At 41.5% G+C, this 21,374-nt stretch overlaps 2 protein-coding genes across 6 annotated transcripts in view; one reads left to right on the top strand and one right to left on the bottom strand.

The window, feature by feature from the left end:
- KCNN2 (potassium calcium-activated channel subfamily N member 2) overlaps positions 1 to 21,374 on the bottom strand; it is a 342,268-nt gene that overhangs the window by 25,503 nt on the left and 295,391 nt on the right. For all 3 annotated transcript variants that reach the window (XM_053701554.1, XM_053701555.1, XM_053701556.1), the window contains exon 6: positions 1,754 to 1,881. In XM_053701554.1, coding sequence (XP_053557529.1) covers positions 1,754 to 1,881 — 128 coding nt within the window. The remainder of the gene's footprint in view (positions 1 to 1,753; positions 1,882 to 21,374) is intronic.
- Positions 2,927 to 15,014, top strand: LOC128648732 (syncytin-2-like). 3 transcript variants are annotated; one of them, XM_053701560.1, is made up of 2 exons: positions 2,927 to 3,036; positions 11,686 to 15,014. In XM_053701560.1, the coding sequence occupies exon 2, from the start codon at positions 11,698 to 11,700 to the stop codon at positions 12,439 to 12,441; it is 744 nt and encodes a 247-aa protein (XP_053557535.1). In that variant the 5' UTR covers positions 2,927 to 3,036; positions 11,686 to 11,697; the 3' UTR covers positions 12,442 to 15,014. The 3 variants fall into 3 exon arrangements, with proteins under 3 accessions (XP_053557535.1, XP_053557533.1, XP_053557534.1); XM_053701558.1 differs by lacking the exon at positions 2,927 to 3,036 and adding an exon at positions 5,717 to 5,789; XM_053701559.1 differs by lacking the exon at positions 2,927 to 3,036 and adding an exon at positions 5,723 to 5,789.

Genomic DNA, 21,374 nt, shown 5'->3' with positions numbered 1-21,374 from the left:
AAATAGGGTCTGCAGTGTGGGGTAAGATGACTCCATCTTCAAAGCATGTAGAGGGCCACACGACTTTGCGCTTGCAACACTCAATCTTATAGGGATGGCAGGAATAAACGCTTCTGAGAAGATGCAAATTGGTTTCAGTACAGTTTAGGAGCTATTAGATGGTTGTCACACAGGTTGTTAATCTATTATTATGCAGTAGTTGGCCCTTTCAATTGACTTGTGGTCAGAGCTCCATAGAATAGCGACCTTCCATGTTGGCAGTTGGCTCCGCCCCCCCTTCGGATATTTTAATAGCTGTAAAAGATCCCCACTCTAAGATCTGGATTTGCACAGGAATCAATCCGGTGTTCTAAAGTTATGCGTCTACCCGTAGGAATGTGTATACTTCGTCACTTCCGGTGACGTTTGTCAGCTGGTGGAGGTTTGTGGCGCTCACTGCGCATGTGCTAGAGGCCCAAACTCCTTACAATAGCTGATGAGGAATTATGTGGCCCGCGCACGTTACTGGTTACAAAATCACAATGAACAAGCGGTCTGTCATTGGATTTTGTAACCAGAAAGGGTTCCATTCCATGTAGGAATAAGTTGCTACTACAACCATTTAGGAAGCAAGTTATTCATAACATAAAATATAAATTTATATAAAGGCAAAACAAGCATTAAAGTATGCTTGCAGCAATAGCATAGGGCTATATATATCAAGCACAAACTGAATCCTCACTATAAACTAGAGGAGTATGTTATATGGCTGAGAAATCTATTCTGAAAATGCAAAAAAGCAGGGTGAAATCACAAGCCAACGGGTGCTCTATAAGAACTTAGATCGTCAAGTAGTTCCATAGATACAGTTGTAAAACATCTTTAGAAATAGGATATGAACACTATATAATGTGCAGCACACTGGTTGATACCACACGGTAATAGCAGCGTATAAGGTCACAACAAACACATATGCTATGTTGTTCTAAAGTTATGCGTCTACCCGTAGGAATGGAATGGAACCCTTTCTGGTTACAAAATCCAATGACAGACCGCTTGTTCATTGTGATTTTGTAACCAGTAACGTGCGCGTGCCACATAATTCCTCATCAGCTGTTGTAAGGAGTTTGGGCCTCTAGCGCATGCGCAGTGAGCGCCACAAGCCTCCACCAGCTGATTAAACGTCACCGGAAGTGACGTAGTATACAAATTCCTATGGTAGACGGTTTAATTTAAGACACGGCTACGAAAATACCCCAAGGGAAAGAGCGGCTGCTTACTTCTGCATTTGGATCCACACGAAGGATCCAAATGTACATACGCACTCGCCAGTTGAATACTGGACACTTGACAACCCTATTTCTATGGTGCTTTAATAATGCTAGTAGGGGTGTATTTCATCAATGAAATCAATAAACCCTGGAGGTTTAATGGAGTTGTATGAAGTCTGTGTCCATGGTCACTGGCTGTGAGAAATATATGATGCAGTTATGAGATATTTTTTTTTGGGGGGGGGCATGGGGAGGTCAATAGTTTTCCAGTGCCTAGAGCGGCGTAAAAGCTAAATACACTGAATGCTGTATAAGTCATACAAGTTTTACTATGCACATATATAATAACATATATACAAAATAAAAAATATATGAACACACTCAATGAAAACAAAAAAAAAAATTGGCCCAAAATAATTTATAATTGACGCATTAAATATATGAACAGGTTACCTACAGTTTCAGCATAATTTTAATTTAATGAAAAAAAACTAAAAACTTACTGATGGATAGCTTGCAAGAATTTACGCTGATGTTTCCGTACTTTTGCGTGGTCTATTTTTTTGACCAGCTTTGTATTTTTGTAAATTAACCATGTTTCCCTGAGAACATTAGCAGCTGCGTTTTTTACCTGTTGAGAAACAAAACACAATAATTAAAAAAGAAAAATAACGATTGCATAATATATTAATGCATGCAAAACAACGCTCTCTATCATGAACATGGAAAAGTACCAATTAAGGGCTAGATTACAAGTGGAGCACAGAAATTTTAACGCTGTTGAGCAGCGCTAACACTGCTAAAGGTAAATCAATATCACTACTATCTTTGCGCTGGTATTACAAGTCGAATGTAAAGCTATTGCTTGAGCAAAACACTTAAACACTCCACACTTACTTCATTTCCCCATAGTCTTTTATGAACCATGCTCAAAAAAATCCTTTTCTCTCTTTCGCTGGAGCACTAACACGAAAGTGATATATATATATATATATATATAGTGAAAGTATAAATATCAATATAAACTGTATATATACATAAATATATGTGTATATATGTATATACTGTATGTATGTAAGTGTGCACATGCATATTTATACAAATAAACACATAAATACAAACTGCACTCACTACTCAGCACAGTGCTGCTTATTAAGACAACATGCTGCCTATTGACATCTGCTGAAGAATTGCACACTACATCAAGCTAACCCTATTCTCTCTCCTCCGCTTTCAGGTACATGAATAGAGACCCTGTCAATCTGCAACTATTCACTGCTCTCTGGTGTTTTTTACTCTCCTGTAACTCTCTTCTGGTACATGAATATTTACATAGAGAAAATGATTTTAGTTTGTTAATTTAGTCCTACATCTGTTGTACTGTTATCCAATGTGTTATTTCTAATGTTCATTTAATTGCCATGTGATGTTCAATCCTTATCAATACTTGCTATTATTCTAAAATGTATAGCTGTCTTATTCCATAGTATTAACCTCCCCCAAATTTTATTGTCTGTTTACTTAACATCTCACCCTGACCAGACCAGAATCTAACTTTCCAATTGGCCTTTCCAATTGTCTTTGATGAGCAATCAACTAAATTTAGTGGACTCAGCTGACTGCCCTCCCTGCATATATTTCACACCAGTCTGAGATGTGCATTGCACAGTGATGTGCATTGCTATAACATATGTTCACATTTTCAAAGTGAACATTTTATAAGTGAGGCACTGGCAATAGAATTATACAATAATTCAACAAGGATTGGGCAAGGGGCAAGGAAAAGGCAGGTACTTTTGTAATATTATGTTTGATTAGGATATACCTTATTGTTTTCTTATGCAATTGCTACTGTAATACTGTGCCTTATGTGTTTAACTGGCTCCCTCTTTTGTATAAATGCCTAATATCTTATTATTCCTTTTCGCTGCCTTTTGTCTCTATAACAAACTACTTTATTCAATTACTCCTTCTCCATCTCCACCTGCACTGTTCATTAGCCCATCTCTCTTAAACTCACCTTATTTTTGTACTCATGAACTTTACCTATTCCTAAACACTCTCTCTCCCCCCTGCACCTTGTCTCAAAAGCAGTCTCACTACTGCAAATCTGTATCTCATCTTATGTCACTCTCCCTCTTGCTTCTACTAACTGCTGGTGACATCTCCCCTAATCCTGGTCCCCAACAACTGCCTAGCCGTGCACATCCATGTATAACATCCCACAGACTCAAAAAACAAAACTCTGACAACCTTACTCACATTCCTCTTGCATCAAAAGCCACTTCCCCTTTCACTAGTGCACTTTGGAACTCTCGCTCTGTTTGCAACAAACTCACTTCTATACATGACCTCTTTATTTCCCACTCCCTCAATCTTCTGGCCCTAACAGAAACCTGGCTCTCTCCCCTAGACACAGCATCCACTGCTGCTCTGTCACATGGGGGTCTCCACTTCAGCCACACTCCTAGGTCTGGTAATAGACAAGGAGGTGGTGTAGGAATTTTACTTTCCTCTTGTTGCACCTTTCAACAAATACATACCATCTCTTCCCTCACATTTTCCTCATTCGAAACCCACATGATTCGCTTATTCTCTCCTCTTTCTATATGTGTTGCAGTCATATACCGTCCTCCTGGCTCCTCAACTCAATTTCTAGATCACTTGGCTGCATGGCTACCTTATTTCCTTTCCTCAGACACCCCTTCCCTCATTCTTGGTGACGTCAACATCCCTCTTGATAATCCCACTGCCTCCTCTGCAAAACAACTTCTGCAACTCACTTCCTCTTTTGGTTTGTCACAATGGACTGATTCTCCCACTCACAAAGATGGTCACTCCCTTGACCTGATCTTTAGCTATCGATGCACCCTCTCAAACTTCACAAACTCCCCCTTTCCTCTTTCTGACCACCATCTCCTTACTTGCAACACATCATCCCTCCCTACAACTCTCCCTCCTTCTGCTCCTCACACCAAACTTCACAGAAGCATTACGTCATTAGATCAACAACAGCTATCTAATTCCCTCAAACCTCTCCTCTCATCCTTCTCCTCCTTTTCATGCCCTGACCAATCTATCTGCCACTATAATTCCACCCTTACATCCGTCCTTGACAATCTCGCCCCTCTTACCATAGCTCGGAAATCAAACACTCATCCTCAGCCCTGGCATACTCCTCTGACACGATACCTATGCAGATGTTCCCGTACTGCTGAGTGGCACTGGAGAAAATATAGGAGTCCAGCTGATTTTCAACATTACAAATTTATCTTGAACTCCTTCTACTATGCCCTTAATTTCCATAAGCAACACTACTTCTCTACTCTTATCTCTAATCTTTCTTCAAACCCAAAACGTTTGTTCTACACTTTCAATACTCTTCTCCACCCTCCCCCACCTCCTAATACAACTTCTCTGTCAGCTCAAGACTTTGCCAACCACTTCAATAACAAAATCAACTCCATCAGAAATGAAATCAGCTCTCAACATAATTCCTTTCTCTCACCCCCTCAAATGCTCTCAATCAACCACAACCCACATAACCTTAAAGGGATACTGAACCCAAATTTTTTCTTTCATGAATGTAAGGAAAGTGGTTGCAGTAATTGCTCATGCGACACTTGCTTAAACTTGTGTGACTTTGCCTTTAAGAGAGTGAAAGCATAAGACACTTGCACTAACTTGTGTGACTTTGCCTTTAAGAGAGTGTGCCTTTAACAGAGTAAAAGACATTAATTAACTTCAAGTAGATGACACTGAATTTTGCTAAGTCATGCTACAAGTGGTAAACAACTGATGGATGCTGATGATAAGAAGTCAAAACCCAGACAGAACAAGGGTGTAACCTTGGCAGGGATCACTTACTGACATTAAGGAACATCTTGATAACACATTGGTATAGGGGCTAATGCCATGGTAATATTGTTAAAAGATTAATTATTATTAATTGCAATAGGCTAAGTAATATTAATTGCAATAGGCTAAGTAATAAAGCCATTATGATGTTTAGCTATTAATTATATCTATGGAAAGATTGTTAAAACTATTATTGATGTATTTGACAAAAGTAACTGCATAAGACCACATAATTAATGTTAGGCAGAAAAACATGTTTGTTTGAAACTAAAGATGACGGCATTGCAGTTTAGGAATACGTCAGAGATAGTACCTGGGCATGCCCTGATAAGCTTGGTTGAGGCTAAGACAGACTGGCCAGATGTCTTGGGCCACGGCCAACCTCAGAGGGAGCAGTCTCAGGATCTGTGGAGTTGCGCCAAAACTGTTACACAAGTGAACAGTATAAAAAAAGGGTACCTGTGGGCAATCTGATCAGTCTGAGAGTCTGAGTGTCCGAGTGTCTGTGTATTTTTGGTGTGTGTATTTGAGTGTATTTTTGGGACCTGTGGATGGACGCATCTTCAGTGTTGTTTTTTCCCGCTGATCGCCTGTTTTTCTCCTGGTCCAAAGATTGCCCAGATGTCCCCTCCCATTGCACCCCAGAAGCGGCAGGATAGGATGATGCAACCAGAGATCACGGTGATGTATTAATTTGTTTGTTTAAAACTAGCTAGACTTGTTTTAGTGGTAATACAACATAAGATTGTTATCAGTCATTGCGCAGGCAACTGAATGTAACTAAAAGCTGCATTGATGATTATATGAGTATTGCAATTGCATAGAGTGTTATAAGCATGAATAGTGGTTTGTGGTATTTTGTTTCCATGATTATGTTGCAGATTAAAACCATCATTGTTATTATAAGATTGTGAAAACCTGTGTAATGTGTCAGTCATTTCCTTGCTGAAAAGTGATATATGATAACATCATATCCTGAAAAAAGAATCACATAACATTATTGGCGTAGTCGGCAGGATACATAATTGTTTATCACTTGAGCAAAGAAACTGACAGTTTTCTTACTGAATGTACAGAGCTGATAGACGCAGCTCCGATCGAAAGTGAAACCCCTTTGTAGATAAAATAATAAGCCAGAAAAATATATAGTTGTATCTTGCACGGTCAGGAGTATAAATATATATGTTTCTGGATTAGTTAGAATTGAATTGTTAATTCCTCAAATGAGCCATGAAAGCTGTGTAAATAAACAGATATTTAATGGACATAGTCACAATTGTCACCTTGGAATGAAATTAATTGATATTGCACAGGTATATACATATTAACGTATATTGTTATTGTTACTGTGAATTTATTGATTGATGTCAGCAATAATTGAAGGTATTATGAAAATGTTTAGGAAGAAAGCACAAACGGTTCCCCCTTCCCGGCCTCAAAATATTGCGGCTTGGAATGGGACCCCATATCAGGAATTAGCAGGGGAAGTCTTGTCTGGGACTGACCTCCCAGATAACGCTGAATTTTTTGACAAAATAGAACCTTGTGAAGTGTTGAATAGATTACAGAATATAAAAGTTGACGAATTCAGACACAGAAAGGTTACATAAGAAATTATGGGTGTTATTACAGGCATACAGAAAGACACACGAGCAGTTAGAGGAAGCTGTAGAGCAGACAGTGTGCCTGCAGAGTCAGAATAAATTGTTATTAAAAAAGAGCCAGTGTTATGAAGATGTAGCTCAACAGGCTGTGGTTAAGGTAGCCAGGGCCAAAGTAAAGCGGAAGGGTGGTAAGTTGAGCAAAAGTAAGTTACAATCAGTATTAGAAAGCGGGGCTAATTGGGACCCTGAAAGGTGGGACGGTAATATTTGGGATAGTAGTGATCCTGGAGAGGAATGGGATGATAGGGACCCTCACAGGGTGACAGCTCACCCTGTTACACGGCGTAAGGTTTATCATGGGCCTGAAGGTGCAGAAAGAGTAGACACAGTAGAGGATTACACTCAGCAAGAGGTGTTAGACATAATACGGCAGTATCAACAGAAACTGGGAGAGGACCTCATAACTTGGCTCGTGCGGATGTACGATCAAGGAGGTCATAACGTGACATTAGATAGTCAGGATGCCATGAAATTCATACAGATCACTAGCGATCATGCCATACAACAGGTCCTGCGAATTGGACCTGGCCTGGCCGCTGATGGTATGTTGACGCAGGCATCGTTGTTGGTTCAGTGTGCATACGGTGCCAGGGACAAATATCCCACAGAAGGGGATTGGCCCACTGAGGATAGGACATGGCATTCCATTAAGGAGGCCATCCAATTATTAAAGGAATTGGCTATGAAGCATGCGATATATAATGGACACCTGTATGCCCCATATCGCGAGCTATTAACCAATGCCATGAGAAACTATTTGATACGTGGGGCTCCCCGAGCATATAAGTCAGTAATCATGACGTTACTGATAAATCAGACAGGGAATCCCATTTATGAGGTAATGGATGCAATAAGACAAATAGGGGAGCTAGGGGAATGGGATGCCCCAGTAAAGCCTGATAAAGGCAGCGGGCCGCCCCCTCCTAGAGCCAATGCTCCTCCCCGACTGTCAAGGAAAGAGATGTTCACAGAACTCCTCAAAGCAGGGGTAAAGAAGGAACAAATAGATGGGATAGAAACTAAGGAAATGTGGAATTTATATCAACAGCATGTGGGCAAAAGGATAAATGTGCAAAAGGGAAAGTCCGGTGACCTCATAACAGGTACCGCAGTCGCCCCTTCTGCCCCCATGCTAGATGATATACAAAGGGCTACCACAGGGGAAAGCAAAGAGACCAAGGAGATACTGCAGCTGATATGTGATCAGTTGGAAAGTATAAAAAAGGATAGTAAAGAAGCAGCAACTAAGACCCGGTTATATCCTAGATTGCCTTTGCCTCTGGGATATGGTTACCAGGGAGGGATGAGAGAGAATCAGGTCCCCATGGCCCCGGCTAACACCCCAGAGGCCCAAGGACCTGAGTTGGATGTGCTATCTGTGGGTGATCTGGAAGAATTCTTCCAGAACCCATAGGAATCAGGTCAAACTCCCAGTATCAGGGCCGCCTATTTTGATCATCGCCCCCATGTGGAACTAGTGATCCACTGGAGCAAAATAATGTACAATGTGAGCGGGCTTTGATTGATACGGGAGCGGAGGCCACACTGATACAGGGAAATCCGCGGGCATTCAAGGGGGAAAAGACAATAATTACCGGAAAACTATAGAGGCAACAAAAGCATGGGTAGATTTAAAGATAGGGCATCTTCCTAAACGCTGATGTTCTGTTTTAATCGTACCCATCCCAGAGTACATAATTGGCATTGATGTGCTAAAGGGAGAAACATTGTGGTTAGAGGATGGAATGTACAGCTTTGGGGTAAGGCCTTATGTGTCCATCAAAACCGTTACTGTAGGAAAATTGTTGATGCCCCCCATACAGGTCCCAGTGGCCTTGAAGAGGGTATAAATTTGACAATACCGAATACCGGGAGGGCATAAAGAGATAGGTGACACTATCAAAGATCTAATAGCTGCAGGGGTGGTGAGACCTATCACCACATCTTGGAATAATCCCGTTTGGCCGGTCAAGAAAAGTGATGGGACCTGGCGTATGACTGTGGATTATAGGGAGTTAAATAGTAATACTCCCCCATTAACGGCAGCAGTACCCGATATGGTTACGCTGATAGAAAATATACAGCGTCACCCTGGAAATATGTATGCGGTCATTGACCTGGCAAATGCCTTCTATACAATACCTATAGAGGAGCAGTGCCAAGAGCAATTCGCATACACCTGGCAGGGATGGCAATTCACGTTCACGCGCCTCCCAATGGGCTATGTCCATAGCCCCATGATCTGCCACAGGATTGTGGCAGAACACATGGAGGAAGTTACTCTGCCCCCCAACGTGCAGGTCACACATTATATAGATGATATAATGATACAGGGACCTGATGAGCAAGTAGTGCAACAAGTGTTAGAACAGGTGATAACCCACTTAAAGAAGAAGGGGTGGGAAATCAACCCTGCCAAAATACAAGGGCCAGGAACCTCAGTACGATTCCTGGGTATACAGTGGACAAATGGCCGTAGGGAAATAACCCCTAAAGCCAAGCAGAAAATAGTGGAATTTACATCCCCTAAAACCAAAAAGGAAGCCCAGCGCTTCATTGGGTTATTTGGCTTTTGGCGGCAGCATATACCCCACCTGAGCCAAATACTAGCCCCCATCTACAAGGTTACCAGGAAAAAGTATAGCTTTGAGTGGGGGTCTAAGGAGGAGTTGGCTTTTGAAACTGCAAAACAGGCCATCCAAATGGCGATGGATCTGTGGCCAGTAAAGGAAGGGCCAATAGATTTAAATGTGTCTGTCCACAAGGAACATGCTAATTGGAGCCTTTGGCAGAAACAAGGGAGAGGGAAAGTCCCCCTTGGTTTCTGGACTAGGAAATTGCCTGAGGCAGGTGACCGATACACGCCCTTTGAGCGCCAGTTATGTGCTTGCTACTGGGCTTTAGTAGAAACAGAGGAGCTAATGTTAGGGCATGATGTATTCTTGAGCCCTGAGATTCCCATAATGAACTGGGTAATGGGCAGTCCTAAGACCCATAAGATTGGACATGCTCAGGATTCAAGCATCATAAAATGGAAATGGTATATACAGAACAGGGCAAAGACAGGTCCCAAAGGGGTTGCCGCACTGCATGAAAAGGTTGCTGAGCAACCCCTCCAGGGGACAGCCCCCATTCAGGAGACACCAACAGAGGAGTCTCTAGTAAAATGGGGTGTGCCATATGATCAACTGTCAGAAGAACAGCAGGCCCATGCTTGGTTCACTGACGGATCAGCAAAATATGTGGGTTCACAGAGGAGTTGGAAAGCAGTAGCCTACAATCCTGTGACCAAACAGATGCTGGTGTCTACAGGGAAAAATGAAAGTAGCCAATACGCTGAGTTAGTTGCTGTCCATCAGGCCATAGCCTGTGAACAGGGCGAATGCCACGTATACACCGACTCATGGTCAGTGGCAAATGGGCTAGCCACCTGGCTCCCCACCTGGGAACGAAAAGACTACCAGATATACTCAAAGGAGGTGTGGGGGAAGCAGATATGGCAGGAACTCAGCAGATTGGTTAGGGAAAAGACAGTGACTATTTACCATGTAGATGCCCACACAAATCAGGATTCACTAGAACGGCTGTTCAATTCTATTGCAGATGAGGCAGCCAAAGTCTCCACTGTGGAAAGTGAGGATGTGGATGAGGAGGCTGACAATAAGGGTGTGGCCCAGTGGGCCCACCAAAAAAGTGGACACCTTGGAGAGAGAGCGACTCATAGGTGGGCATTGCAAAGGGGTATCAAGCTATCTATGGAAGTAATAAAAACAGAGATAGCAAATTGTCCTGTATGTCAGCATGTCAGGAAGCGACAGATTCCTGGCATGGTGCAAGGACATATCAAAAGAGGCAAGCTGCCGGGCCAGATCTGGCAGATAGATTTCATAGGACCTCTTCCCTCCAGCAAAGGCTGCCAGTACGTGTGCACGGCTGTGGACACGTACTCAGGCTACCTCATAGCCCACCCATGTAAGCAAGCAACTCAGATAAACACCATTAAGACCCTAGAATTAATCATAAAATTCTATGGCACTCCATTGCAGATACAGAGTGATAATGGTACTCATTTTACAGGACACATGGTACAGGGATATAGTGCAGAAAGGTACATACAATGGATATACCATATACCCTATTATCCCCAAGCAGCAGGATTAATTGAGCGAATGAATGGTTTGCTAAAGCAGCAGTCGAAGAAGCTAGGGGATGGTACCTTGCAGAAGTGGAGGGACCATCTTGAGGAAGCAATTAATGTTTTAAATAACCGTCCTATTACAGATAGTGAGACCCCACTGTCTAGGATGATAAGCAGACAGGAGTACACTGAGTGTCAAGATCAACATGCTGTGGTAACGTGTTGGGAAACTAGCCCTGGGGGTTTAGCGCCAGATAAATTGCTCCCTCCTAGTAGCGGGATATACTTGACCATCCAGGACCAGGTAACAATATCCCCTGAGAGCTCCCAAACCATATCAACAGGGATAGGGGTCCAAATACCTGACAAACATGTGGGTTTCATAGTTCCAATGCCCTCTCTCATAGTCAGAGGTATTAGCATAGTGGAGAAAATGCTAGACCCTGGAAGAACTGAGGAAGTGAAGCTCACCCTCCTCAATAGAGGAAAGGAACAGGGAGACATGTCAGCATTAGAAGTAGTAGCAAAGCTTATAGTTACTCCCACCTGCAACAGTGAGATAGCGGAACAGGAAACTGCAGAAACTAGGGGAAGGGTGGGCATAGGGGCTAAGGTCTGAAACAAGAAAAGGCCCCCCCCCCGTGCCTGCAGAGGTGATAGCTAAGGGAGATGACAATGTGGTAATTGTGGTAAAGCAAGGGAGCAATGATTGGCTGCATGTGCCTGCGGGCAAGTGCTATTTACGGAATTAATTTGAAGTATGTTTCCTTCCTAGATTCTTGTTGGCATGGCTGCTATTGTAACCGGTGCTCTGTTGGGACTCCTTTTGGCCGCATGCGTAAGCCGAGCACTGATGAGCCAGAGGATGAAACGTGAGGTGTCTGGTGCCAGCTATCACACCTTCTATGAGGGAAGCATGACCGTTCCGTATTGCACAACATGGGCATCTTGCTCCATCCCATTTACCTTTGATGATGACGTAAAAAACATGAAAGGTGCCTGTCTGACCAAAAATGAATATGGAAATTGGATACTCCTTACCAAGCGAGAAATGGTGGTATTTGAACTATCAGAAGAAGAGACAATTACCTGTGACATCCCTTCCTTCACTGTACATTGTGTAACTAAAGATTTTTGTTCTGCTGCAGTGACCAGGGAAGACTGTAAGGACTCTAAAAAGGATGAGAGCTGGACAATTGTTTTACCGGATGAGTACTTAATATTTGAATTGCAAGAAGGGGTTGGGTTGATTTGTGAAAATCCCAGTACGCCTTCCACTTCCCCAAAACTAACAGTGGGGATTCAGGAACGCATTTTAGGTTGTAAAACATCCACTGATACACAGGTTCGTGCTGTAATGTTAAACATATCATACACTGATGGGGAACCAGAGGGACTGACATATGTGTGTAAATATACAGGAAAAGAGTCATCTGAACCTCTTTTAATGTATATCAGGAGACCTGTAATGGATGGGAAATTATTAAACAACCGACAAAAGGAAAAAGGGACCATGCACGGCACCATTTAGGCTCCCTGCACGCCTCCTCATGGGAACTTGATAATACCTTTGTAAAAACTGCCAAAGATGTGTTCAATGTGACAAATGTTCAGGGACCATGTTGGGTATGTGGGTTTGTGCCTCACGGGCAGACTAGGGGTTATCCTTATTTAGGTGTCCCTTTAACCATGAGTATGCTTGCCGATATGATTGGGAATAAGACTGTGTGGAATTTTACAGGTCTTAACACACCAGGTAGGGATGACTTGCTGGATAAGTTGCATCTAGCTAATAATGTGACTACAGGTGCTATTATGTTTCAGAATCTAGATGGGGATATATATAGTACTAATAACCTAACCCAGCTACCTGACATGATAATGTTAATGTATAACATAGGACGGCTAGTTAAAAATAGGACAGGGGTATTCAACATTAAACTGAAATTCTATGACTTCTCATATTTGACATATGCCCATGAGAAATGGAAGACTAAGTTTGGTGAGCCCAGAGACCTTATTAAAGACTGGTACCAGCTTAATAGGGAAACACTAGCAGGTAACACACGGACTAAGGATGGGAGGAAGCGATTGAATAGGATATGTCCTCCTTTTGTTAAGCTGCCAGTGGGATATTATTGGTTGTGTGGGAGGTGGGCAGTAAAGGTAATACCTTGCACCCATTATGGCCCATGCTTTTTAGGATATATATTCCCTGCTTTTAACATAACCACCACGCTTCCACCACCTATATTGCATAGAACACGAAGATACCTTGACCTGGACAAAATACACAATGGAGTTAAAATTAGTGAAGGTATGAGCCTGCTTGCAACATTTGTCCCTCATTATGGTGCTGCTACAGCCCTCACTAGATTAAACACGCTAGCTGATTTAGTAGATGAAGCTTTTAATGTAACTGGAGATGCAATAAAGCTTTTAGCATTAGAACAGGAACAAATTAGGATGGTGGCATTACAGAATAGAATGGCTCTAGACTACCTCCTAGCTGCAGAAGGAGGAGTTTGCCAGAGAATCCACCAGCAATGCTGTGTGTACATAGAAGACAATGCAGGAAGAATCAAACATGACCTACACAGATTAGAAGAAGTGCAAAAGCACATACGTGAGGTACATGACGATTCATTTAGCAAATGGCTTAAAGACTTTGACTGGACTTTTGGACTGGGGGGATGGCTTGGAAGCTTAGGCAAAACTATAGTTAAATGGCTATTAATAAGTCTGGCTTGCTTGTGTGCGATATTCATTATAGTAAAAATGTTTGGATGTTTCTGTAATACATTAGGTAGGATGTGTTTTAAACCAAAAGACAATATTACTTGAGTGGATAAGTCTTAATTATTAAGGTATGTGTTTAGAAACAAGCAAGGTGTCACATGACCAAGGGGTGGAATGTAAGGAAAGTGGTTGCAGTAATTGCTCATGCGACACTTGCTTAAACTTGTGTGACTTTGCCTTTAAGAGAGTGAAAGCATAAGACACTTGCACTAACTTGTGTGACTTTGCCTTTAAGAGAGTGTGCCTTTAACAGAGTAAAAGACATTAATTAACTTCAAGTAGATGACACTGAATTTTGCTAAGTCATGCTACAAGTGGTAAACAACCGATGGATGCTGATGATAAGAAGTCAAAACCCAGACAGAACAAGGGTGTAACCTTGGCAGGGGTCACTTACTGACATTAAGGAACATCTTGATAACACATTGGTATAGGGGCTAATGCCATGGTAATATTGTTAAAAGATTAATTATTATTAATTGCAATAGGCTAAGTAATATTAATTGCAATAGGCTAAGTAATAAAGCCATTATGATGTTTAGCTATTAATTATATCTATGGAAAGATTGTTAAAACTATTATTGATGTATTTGACAAAAGTAACTGCATAAGACCACATAATTAATATTAGGCAGAAAAACATGTTTTTTTGAAACTAAAGATGACGGCATTGCAGTTTAGGAATACGTCAGAGATAGTACCTGGGCATGCCCTGATAAGCTTGGTTGAGGCTAAGACAGACTGGCCAGATGTCTTGGGCCACGGCCAACCTCAGAGGGAGCGGTCTCAGGATCTGTGGAGTTGCGCCAAAACTGTTAAACAAGTGAACAGTATAAAAAAAGGGTACCTGTGGGCAATCTGATCAGTCTGAGAGTCTGAGTGTCCGAGTGTCTGTGTATTTTTGGTGTGTGTATTTGAGTGTATTTTTGGGACCTGTGGATGGACGCATCTTCAGTGTTGTTTTTTCCCGATGATCGCCTGTTTTTCTCCTGGTCCAAAGATTGCCCAGATGTCCCCTCCCATTGCGCCCCAGAAGCGGCAGGATAGGATGATGCAACCAGAGATCACGGTGATGTATTAATTTGTTTGTTTAAAACTAGCTAGACTTGTTTTAGTGGTAATACAACATAAGATTGTTATCAGTCGTTGCGCAGACAACTGAATGTAACTAAAAGCTGCATAGATGATTATATGAGTATTGCAATTGCATAGAGTGTTATAAGCATGAATAGTGGTTTGTGGTATTTTGTTTCCATGATTATGTTGCAGAATAAAACCATCATTGTTATTATAAGATTGTGAAAACCTGTGTAATGTGTCAGTCATTTCCTTGCTGAAAAGTGATATATGATAACATCATATCCTGAAAAAAGAATCACATAACAATGATTCAGATAGAGCATGTAATTATAAGCAACTTTCTAATTTTCTTCTATTATCATTTTTTCTTCGTTCTCTTGCTATCTTTATTTTAAAAAGAAGGCATCTAAGCTAAGGAGTCAGCAAATTTTTGATTCAGAACCACGGACAGCACTTTTTTATTGGTGCTGTCCAATCAGCAAAGACAACCCAGGTTGTTTACCAAAATGGGCTGGCATCTAAACTTACATTCTTGCTTTTCAAATAAACATACCAAGAGAATAAAGAAAATTTGATAATAGGAGTTAATTAGAAAGTTGCTTAAAATTGCATGCTCTATCTGAATCACGAAAGAAAAAATTTGGTTATAGTGTCCCTTTAAACTTAGCTCATTCTCCCCTGTTACTGAGGAAGAAGTTTCGGCACTTATACTGCGCTTTCACCTTACTACCTGTCCCCTTGACCCTATCCCCTCACAGCTACTCCCCTCACAGCTACTCCCCTCCCTCTCTGCCACCCTTACCCCTAAACTCACACACACTTTCAACCTCTCCTTCAGCACCGATATATTTCCCTCATCGCTGAAACATGCACTGGTCACACCTATCCTCAAAATACCTTCCCTTGATCCTACCTCCCCATCCAACTACTGCCCTATTTCCCTCCTCCCTCTTGCATCAAAGCTTCTTGAAAAACTAGCTTATGCACGTCTATCCCATTTCCTTACAATAAACTCCCTCGTTGACCCATTGCAATCTGGATTTCGTCCCCTTCACTCCACAGAAACAGCAATTGTTAAGGTTACCAACGACCTACTTACAGCAAAATCAAAAGGCCACTTCTCTCTGCTTATTCTCCTTGATCTGTCCGCAGCCTTTGACACTGTTGCCCACCCTCTCTTGCTCCAAACCCTCCAATCCTTCGGCATACGTGACACAGCCCTCTCGTGGCTCTCTTCCTACCTGTCAAACCGTACCTTTAGTGTAGCCTTCTCTGGGGCCTCCTCTGCCCCGTCACCACTTTCTGCCGGAGTACCGAAAGTCTATGTCCTCGGTCCCCTTTTCTTCTCAATCTACACGTCATCACTAGGTTCCCTAATAAAGTCCCACGGTTTACAATATCATTTGTATGCCGATGACACCCAAATCTACTTCTCTGCACTAGACCTTTCTCCTTCCTTGCTAACCCGTGTCACTAACTGTCTTTCTCACATCTCCAACTGGATGTCCTCTCACTACCTCAAGCTAAATCTCTCCAAAACTGAGCTCCTTTCTTTCCTTCCTTCTTCTAAACTCTCCACCCCCAATCTCTCTATAACTGTCGACAACTCCATCATTACCCCAATTCCGCATGCCCAATGTCTCGGGTCACATTTGACTGAGATCTTTCTTTCACTCCTCACATTCAGTTTTTAGCTAAAGCCTGCCGCTTCCACCTTAAAAACATCTCTAAAATTAGACACTTCCTTACACAAGACACAACTAAGATTTTAATCCACTCTCTCATCCTCTCCCGCCTTGATTACTGCAACTCTGTCCTCTCTGGTCTCCCCACCTACCGCCTAGCTCCTTTACAATCCTTAATGAATGCCTCTGCAAGACTCATCTTACTTACAAGTCGCTCTTCATCTGCTGTACCTCTCTGCCAATCTCTTCACTGGCTTCCTCTTGCCTCTAGGATCAAACACAAAATTCTCTGACATACAAAGTCCTCAACTGCACTGCTCCCCCCTATATCTCAGACCTTGTCTCCAGATACTCTCCCTACCGTCCCCTTCGCTCTGCTCACGACCTCCTACTCTCCTCCTCTCTTGTCACCTCATCACACTTACGTTTACAGGACTTCTCCAGAAGCATGGTCAAGTGATATTGATTGTGCACCCTGCGCTATCAATAGTGCCCCACTTGTAATCTGTGCTGAAATATATTAAAAGTAATTTTACATGGCAAAAGGTTAAGACTTTTCAATTTACTTCTGTTATCATATTCACTTGTTTTTATTTTAGTATACTTTGTTCAACAACATACCTAATTAGGCTTGTGAGCGTGCACGTCTGGAGCACTATATAGCAACATGTTTCCAAAAATGCTCTTAACACACGTTAGAGCACTAGATGGCAGCATTGTTTGCACAACTTATAACATTGTTAAAAGCATTATTGTAAAACGGATGCTATATACTGCTTTAGATATGTACATGCTCCTGAGCCCACCTTAACCCCTTAATGACCGGACCATTTTTCAATTTTCTTACCCTTAATGACAATGGCTATTTTTACATTTCTGCAGTGTTTGTGTTTAGCTGTAATTTCCCTCTTACTCATTTACTGTACCCACACATATTATATACCGTTTTTCTCGCCATTAAATGGACTTTCTAAGGATACCATTATTTTCATCATATCTTATAATTTCCTATAAAAAAATATAAAATATGAGGAAAAAATTGAAAAAAACACACTTTTTCTAACTTTGACCCCCAAAATCTGTTACACATCTACAATCACCAAAAAACACCTATGCTAAATAGTTTCTAAATTTTGTCCTGAGTTTAGAAATACCCAATGTTTACATGTTCTTTACTTTTTTTGCAAGTTATAGGGCCATAAATACAAGTAGCACTTTGCTATTTCCAAACAACTTTTTTTTCAAAATTAGCGCTAGTTACATTGGAACCCTGATATCTGTCAGGAATACCTGAATATCCCTTGACATGTATATATTTTTTTTTAGAAGACAACCCAAAGTATTGATCTAGGCCCATTTTGGTATATTTCATGCCACCATTTCACCGCCAAATGTCATCAAATAAAAAAAAAAGTTCACTTTTTCACAAATTTTGTCACAAACTTTAGGTTTCCCACTGAAATTATTTACAAACAGCTTCTGCAATTAAGGCACAAATGGTTGTAAATGCTTCTTTGGGATCCCCTTTGTTCAGAAATAGCAGACTTATATGGCTTTGGGGTTGCTTTTTGGTAAGTAGAAGGCCGCTAAATGCTGCTGCGCACCACACGTAAATTATGCCCAGCAGTTAAGGGGTTAATTAGGTAGGTTGTAGGGAGCTTGCAGGGTTAATTTTAGCTTTAGGGTAGAGATCAGCCTCCCACCTGACACATCCCACCCCCTGATCCCTCCCAAACAGTTCTCTTCCCTCCCCCACCCCACAATTGTCCCCACCATCTTAAGTACTGGCAGAAAGTCTGCCAGTACTAAATAAAAGGAGTTTTTCTTTTTTTTAATAAAAAAAAATAAAATGTTTTAGCTGTGATGGACTCCTGCCTTAGCCCGAACCTCCATGATCCCCCCCCCCCAGCTCTCTAACCCTCTCCCCTACCTAATTGCCGCCATCTTGGGTACTGGCAGCTGTCTGCCAGTACCCAATTTGCCCCAAAAACAAGTGTTTTTTTGATATTTTTTTGCCATTTTTAAATGTTTTCTGTAGTGTAGCAGCCCCCCACAATACCCCAACCCCCTCCCCCTCCCAGATCCTTATATATTTATTTTTTCCCCCCTCTTCCCTCCTCATTGGTGTCAGTGGGTAGCTAATCGCGCGCGCGCATGCGCGCACGCGCACGCTCCCGGCACCCGGCGTGCACATTGCACTTACAGGAGCCGGATGCCGGGTAGCGATGGGCCGCCCACCCGCCTCCCTGTTATGCTCCCACCCACCAACGAACCGGCACCATCGCTACCGGTGCAGAGAGGGCCACAGAGTGGCTCTCTCTGCATCGGAGTCTTCTGAAAGGGTATTGCAGGATGCCTCCATATGGAGGCATCACTGCAATACCCTGAGAGCTGCTGGAAGCGATTGCGATCGCTTCCAGCACTCTCTTAGACAACTGACGTACCAGGTACGTCTATTGTCATTAACTGTAAGTTAATGCATGACGTACCTGGTACGTCAGTTGTCATTAAGGGGTTAAGTATAAAGTCAATTTGATAAGAGAACTTAAATTCAATAATGTTTTTTTATTTTGTTTTTTAAATTATATGCTCTATCTGAATTATGAAAGAAAAATTTTGCACAAATCATACGTAAGTATGTACTGCCCACTGGCTGATAGGATCAACTCCCACCCCAGTACTGAGAGAGGCTACAAGGCACCATAAATATATATTTATATATGGTTAAGGTATAATCAATCAATTATTTAGCCGGTTCACATTCAATAAGATATCATATGGATCTTTACTAAAGGGTGCATAATGTAATGACAACTTGAATTAGGTAGAAACATAATAGGATTATTCTTAGTTTTAACTAACCTCATCAAACAGATAAGGCAAATGAACACCTGAATTAGGTAGAAACATAATAGGACTGTTCTTAGTTATAACTAACCGTCAAACAGATAAGGCAAATGACCACCTGAATTACTTAGAACATAATAGGATTATTCTTAGTTATAACTAACCTCATCAAACAGATAAGGCAAATGACCACCTGAATTACGTAGAAACATAATAGGATTATTCTTAGTTATAACTAACCTCATCAAACAGATAAGGCAAATGACCACCTGAATTAGGTAGAAACATAATAGGTCTGTTGTTAGTTATAACTAATCGTCAAACAGTTAAGGCAAAAGACCACAAGAACATATCTAGAAGTTCCTTCATACAATACCATATTGAGTCTGAAGACACTGATTTATAGGTAGGTACGTTTAAGTTTACCTTTACCTTATTTTCTTGTGGTAAGTACATAAATATTCACTTGTAGTTTTGTACTAAATGGACCTTATGAAGGGTATGGTTAGGAAAAAAACATTATTTGCAATCTTGAATCGAGAAATGAAATTAACCCAGATACAAACAGATGGGGAAGTAACCAGTAATTATTATGAACAGCCAGATCTGAAAAACAGGTTTCCAGTGGCCAATCCACAGCAAAAGAAGGGCTTTATTATGGTCTTGCCTGATCTTAAATCACCTGTGGAAGCACGGCTATTGCAGGTAGGACATGCACTAGTCTTATTCCCCAGCTTTGCATTTACTACAAATCTCCCAAGATCCCTGATTCAGGAGCAATATCTGCATCTGCATTGCAGTTCTCTCTTGATAGGCCTTTTGATAATACTTGTCCAACTCACTGTATATGTTAACCAGGGGAGTGTTTTGCAGTACTGATCTTTAAATAACAATATCCCCTTTTTAAGAATCAATTGTGTACTGCTGGAGAAGAGAGTAAGGACAGATTCACACTTCAGACACTGAGCAGGTTTGATGGGCTTTCTGCCATTTAAATCTATCCTTATGTGATTCTATTTAAAAACAGATTTAAAGGGACAGTCTACAACAACATTGTTATTGTTTAAAAGGATAGATAACGCCTTTATTACCCATTCCCCAGCTTTGCACAACCAACATTGTTATATTAATATACTTTATAGCCTTTAAACCTCTAAACGTCTGCCTGCTCTTATCAAATGCTTTTTATTAGCTTTTCACAACAAGACAGTACTAATTCATGTGTGCCATATAGATAGCATTATGCTCACTCCCGTAGAGTTTTGCAGGACACAGCACTATTTGGATAAAATGCAAGTCAATAGATAATACATAAATAACCTTGAGTTAAGGGGCAGTCTGCAGTGGCTTAGATACAAGTTAATCACAGAAGTAAAACGTATATTAATATAATCATGTTGGCATTGCAAAACTGGGAAATCTGTAATAAAGGAATTATTTATCTTTTTAAACAATAATAATTTTGGAATAGACTGTCCCATGTATGGAATTGGAGATCATGGGGCCTATCTATCAAGCTCCGAATGGATGCCCCGTGTTTCTGGCGAGCCTGCAGGCTCGCCAGAAACAGCAGTTATGAAGCAGCGGTCACAAAGACCGCTGCTCCATAACCTGTCCGCCTGCTCTGAGCAGGCAGACAGACATCGCCGGAAATCAACGTGATCAAGTACGATCGGGTTGATTGACACCTCCCTGCTGGCGGCCCATTGGCCGCGAGTCTGCAGGGGGCGGCGTTGCACCAGCAGTTCTGGTGAGCTGCTGGTGCAATGCTGAATACGGAGAGCGTATTGCTCTCCGTATTCAGCGAAGTCTGGCGGACCTGATCCGCACTTTGGTAAATAGAGGCCCATGTATGTGAGTGCACCTTGGTCTATACAATAATTCAGATATATCATCACATGATGTTACAGATGATATATATATATTTTGCAAACAAAATTAATGACATTGATTAGTATGGTATAATATTATTTTTATTAACTAAAAAATAAAAGTTAGACTATATGGCTCCACATGTGCAAAAGCTTCACACCCCTTTTTTGCTGTTTCTGTT

The sequence above is a fragment of the Bombina bombina genome, chromosome 2 (assembly GCF_027579735.1).
Source record: "Bombina bombina isolate aBomBom1 chromosome 2, aBomBom1.pri, whole genome shotgun sequence".
In the NCBI taxonomy this organism is placed as follows: domain Eukaryota; kingdom Metazoa; phylum Chordata; class Amphibia; order Anura; family Bombinatoridae; genus Bombina; species Bombina bombina.
This window is presented reverse-complemented; position numbering and strand designations above follow the sequence as displayed.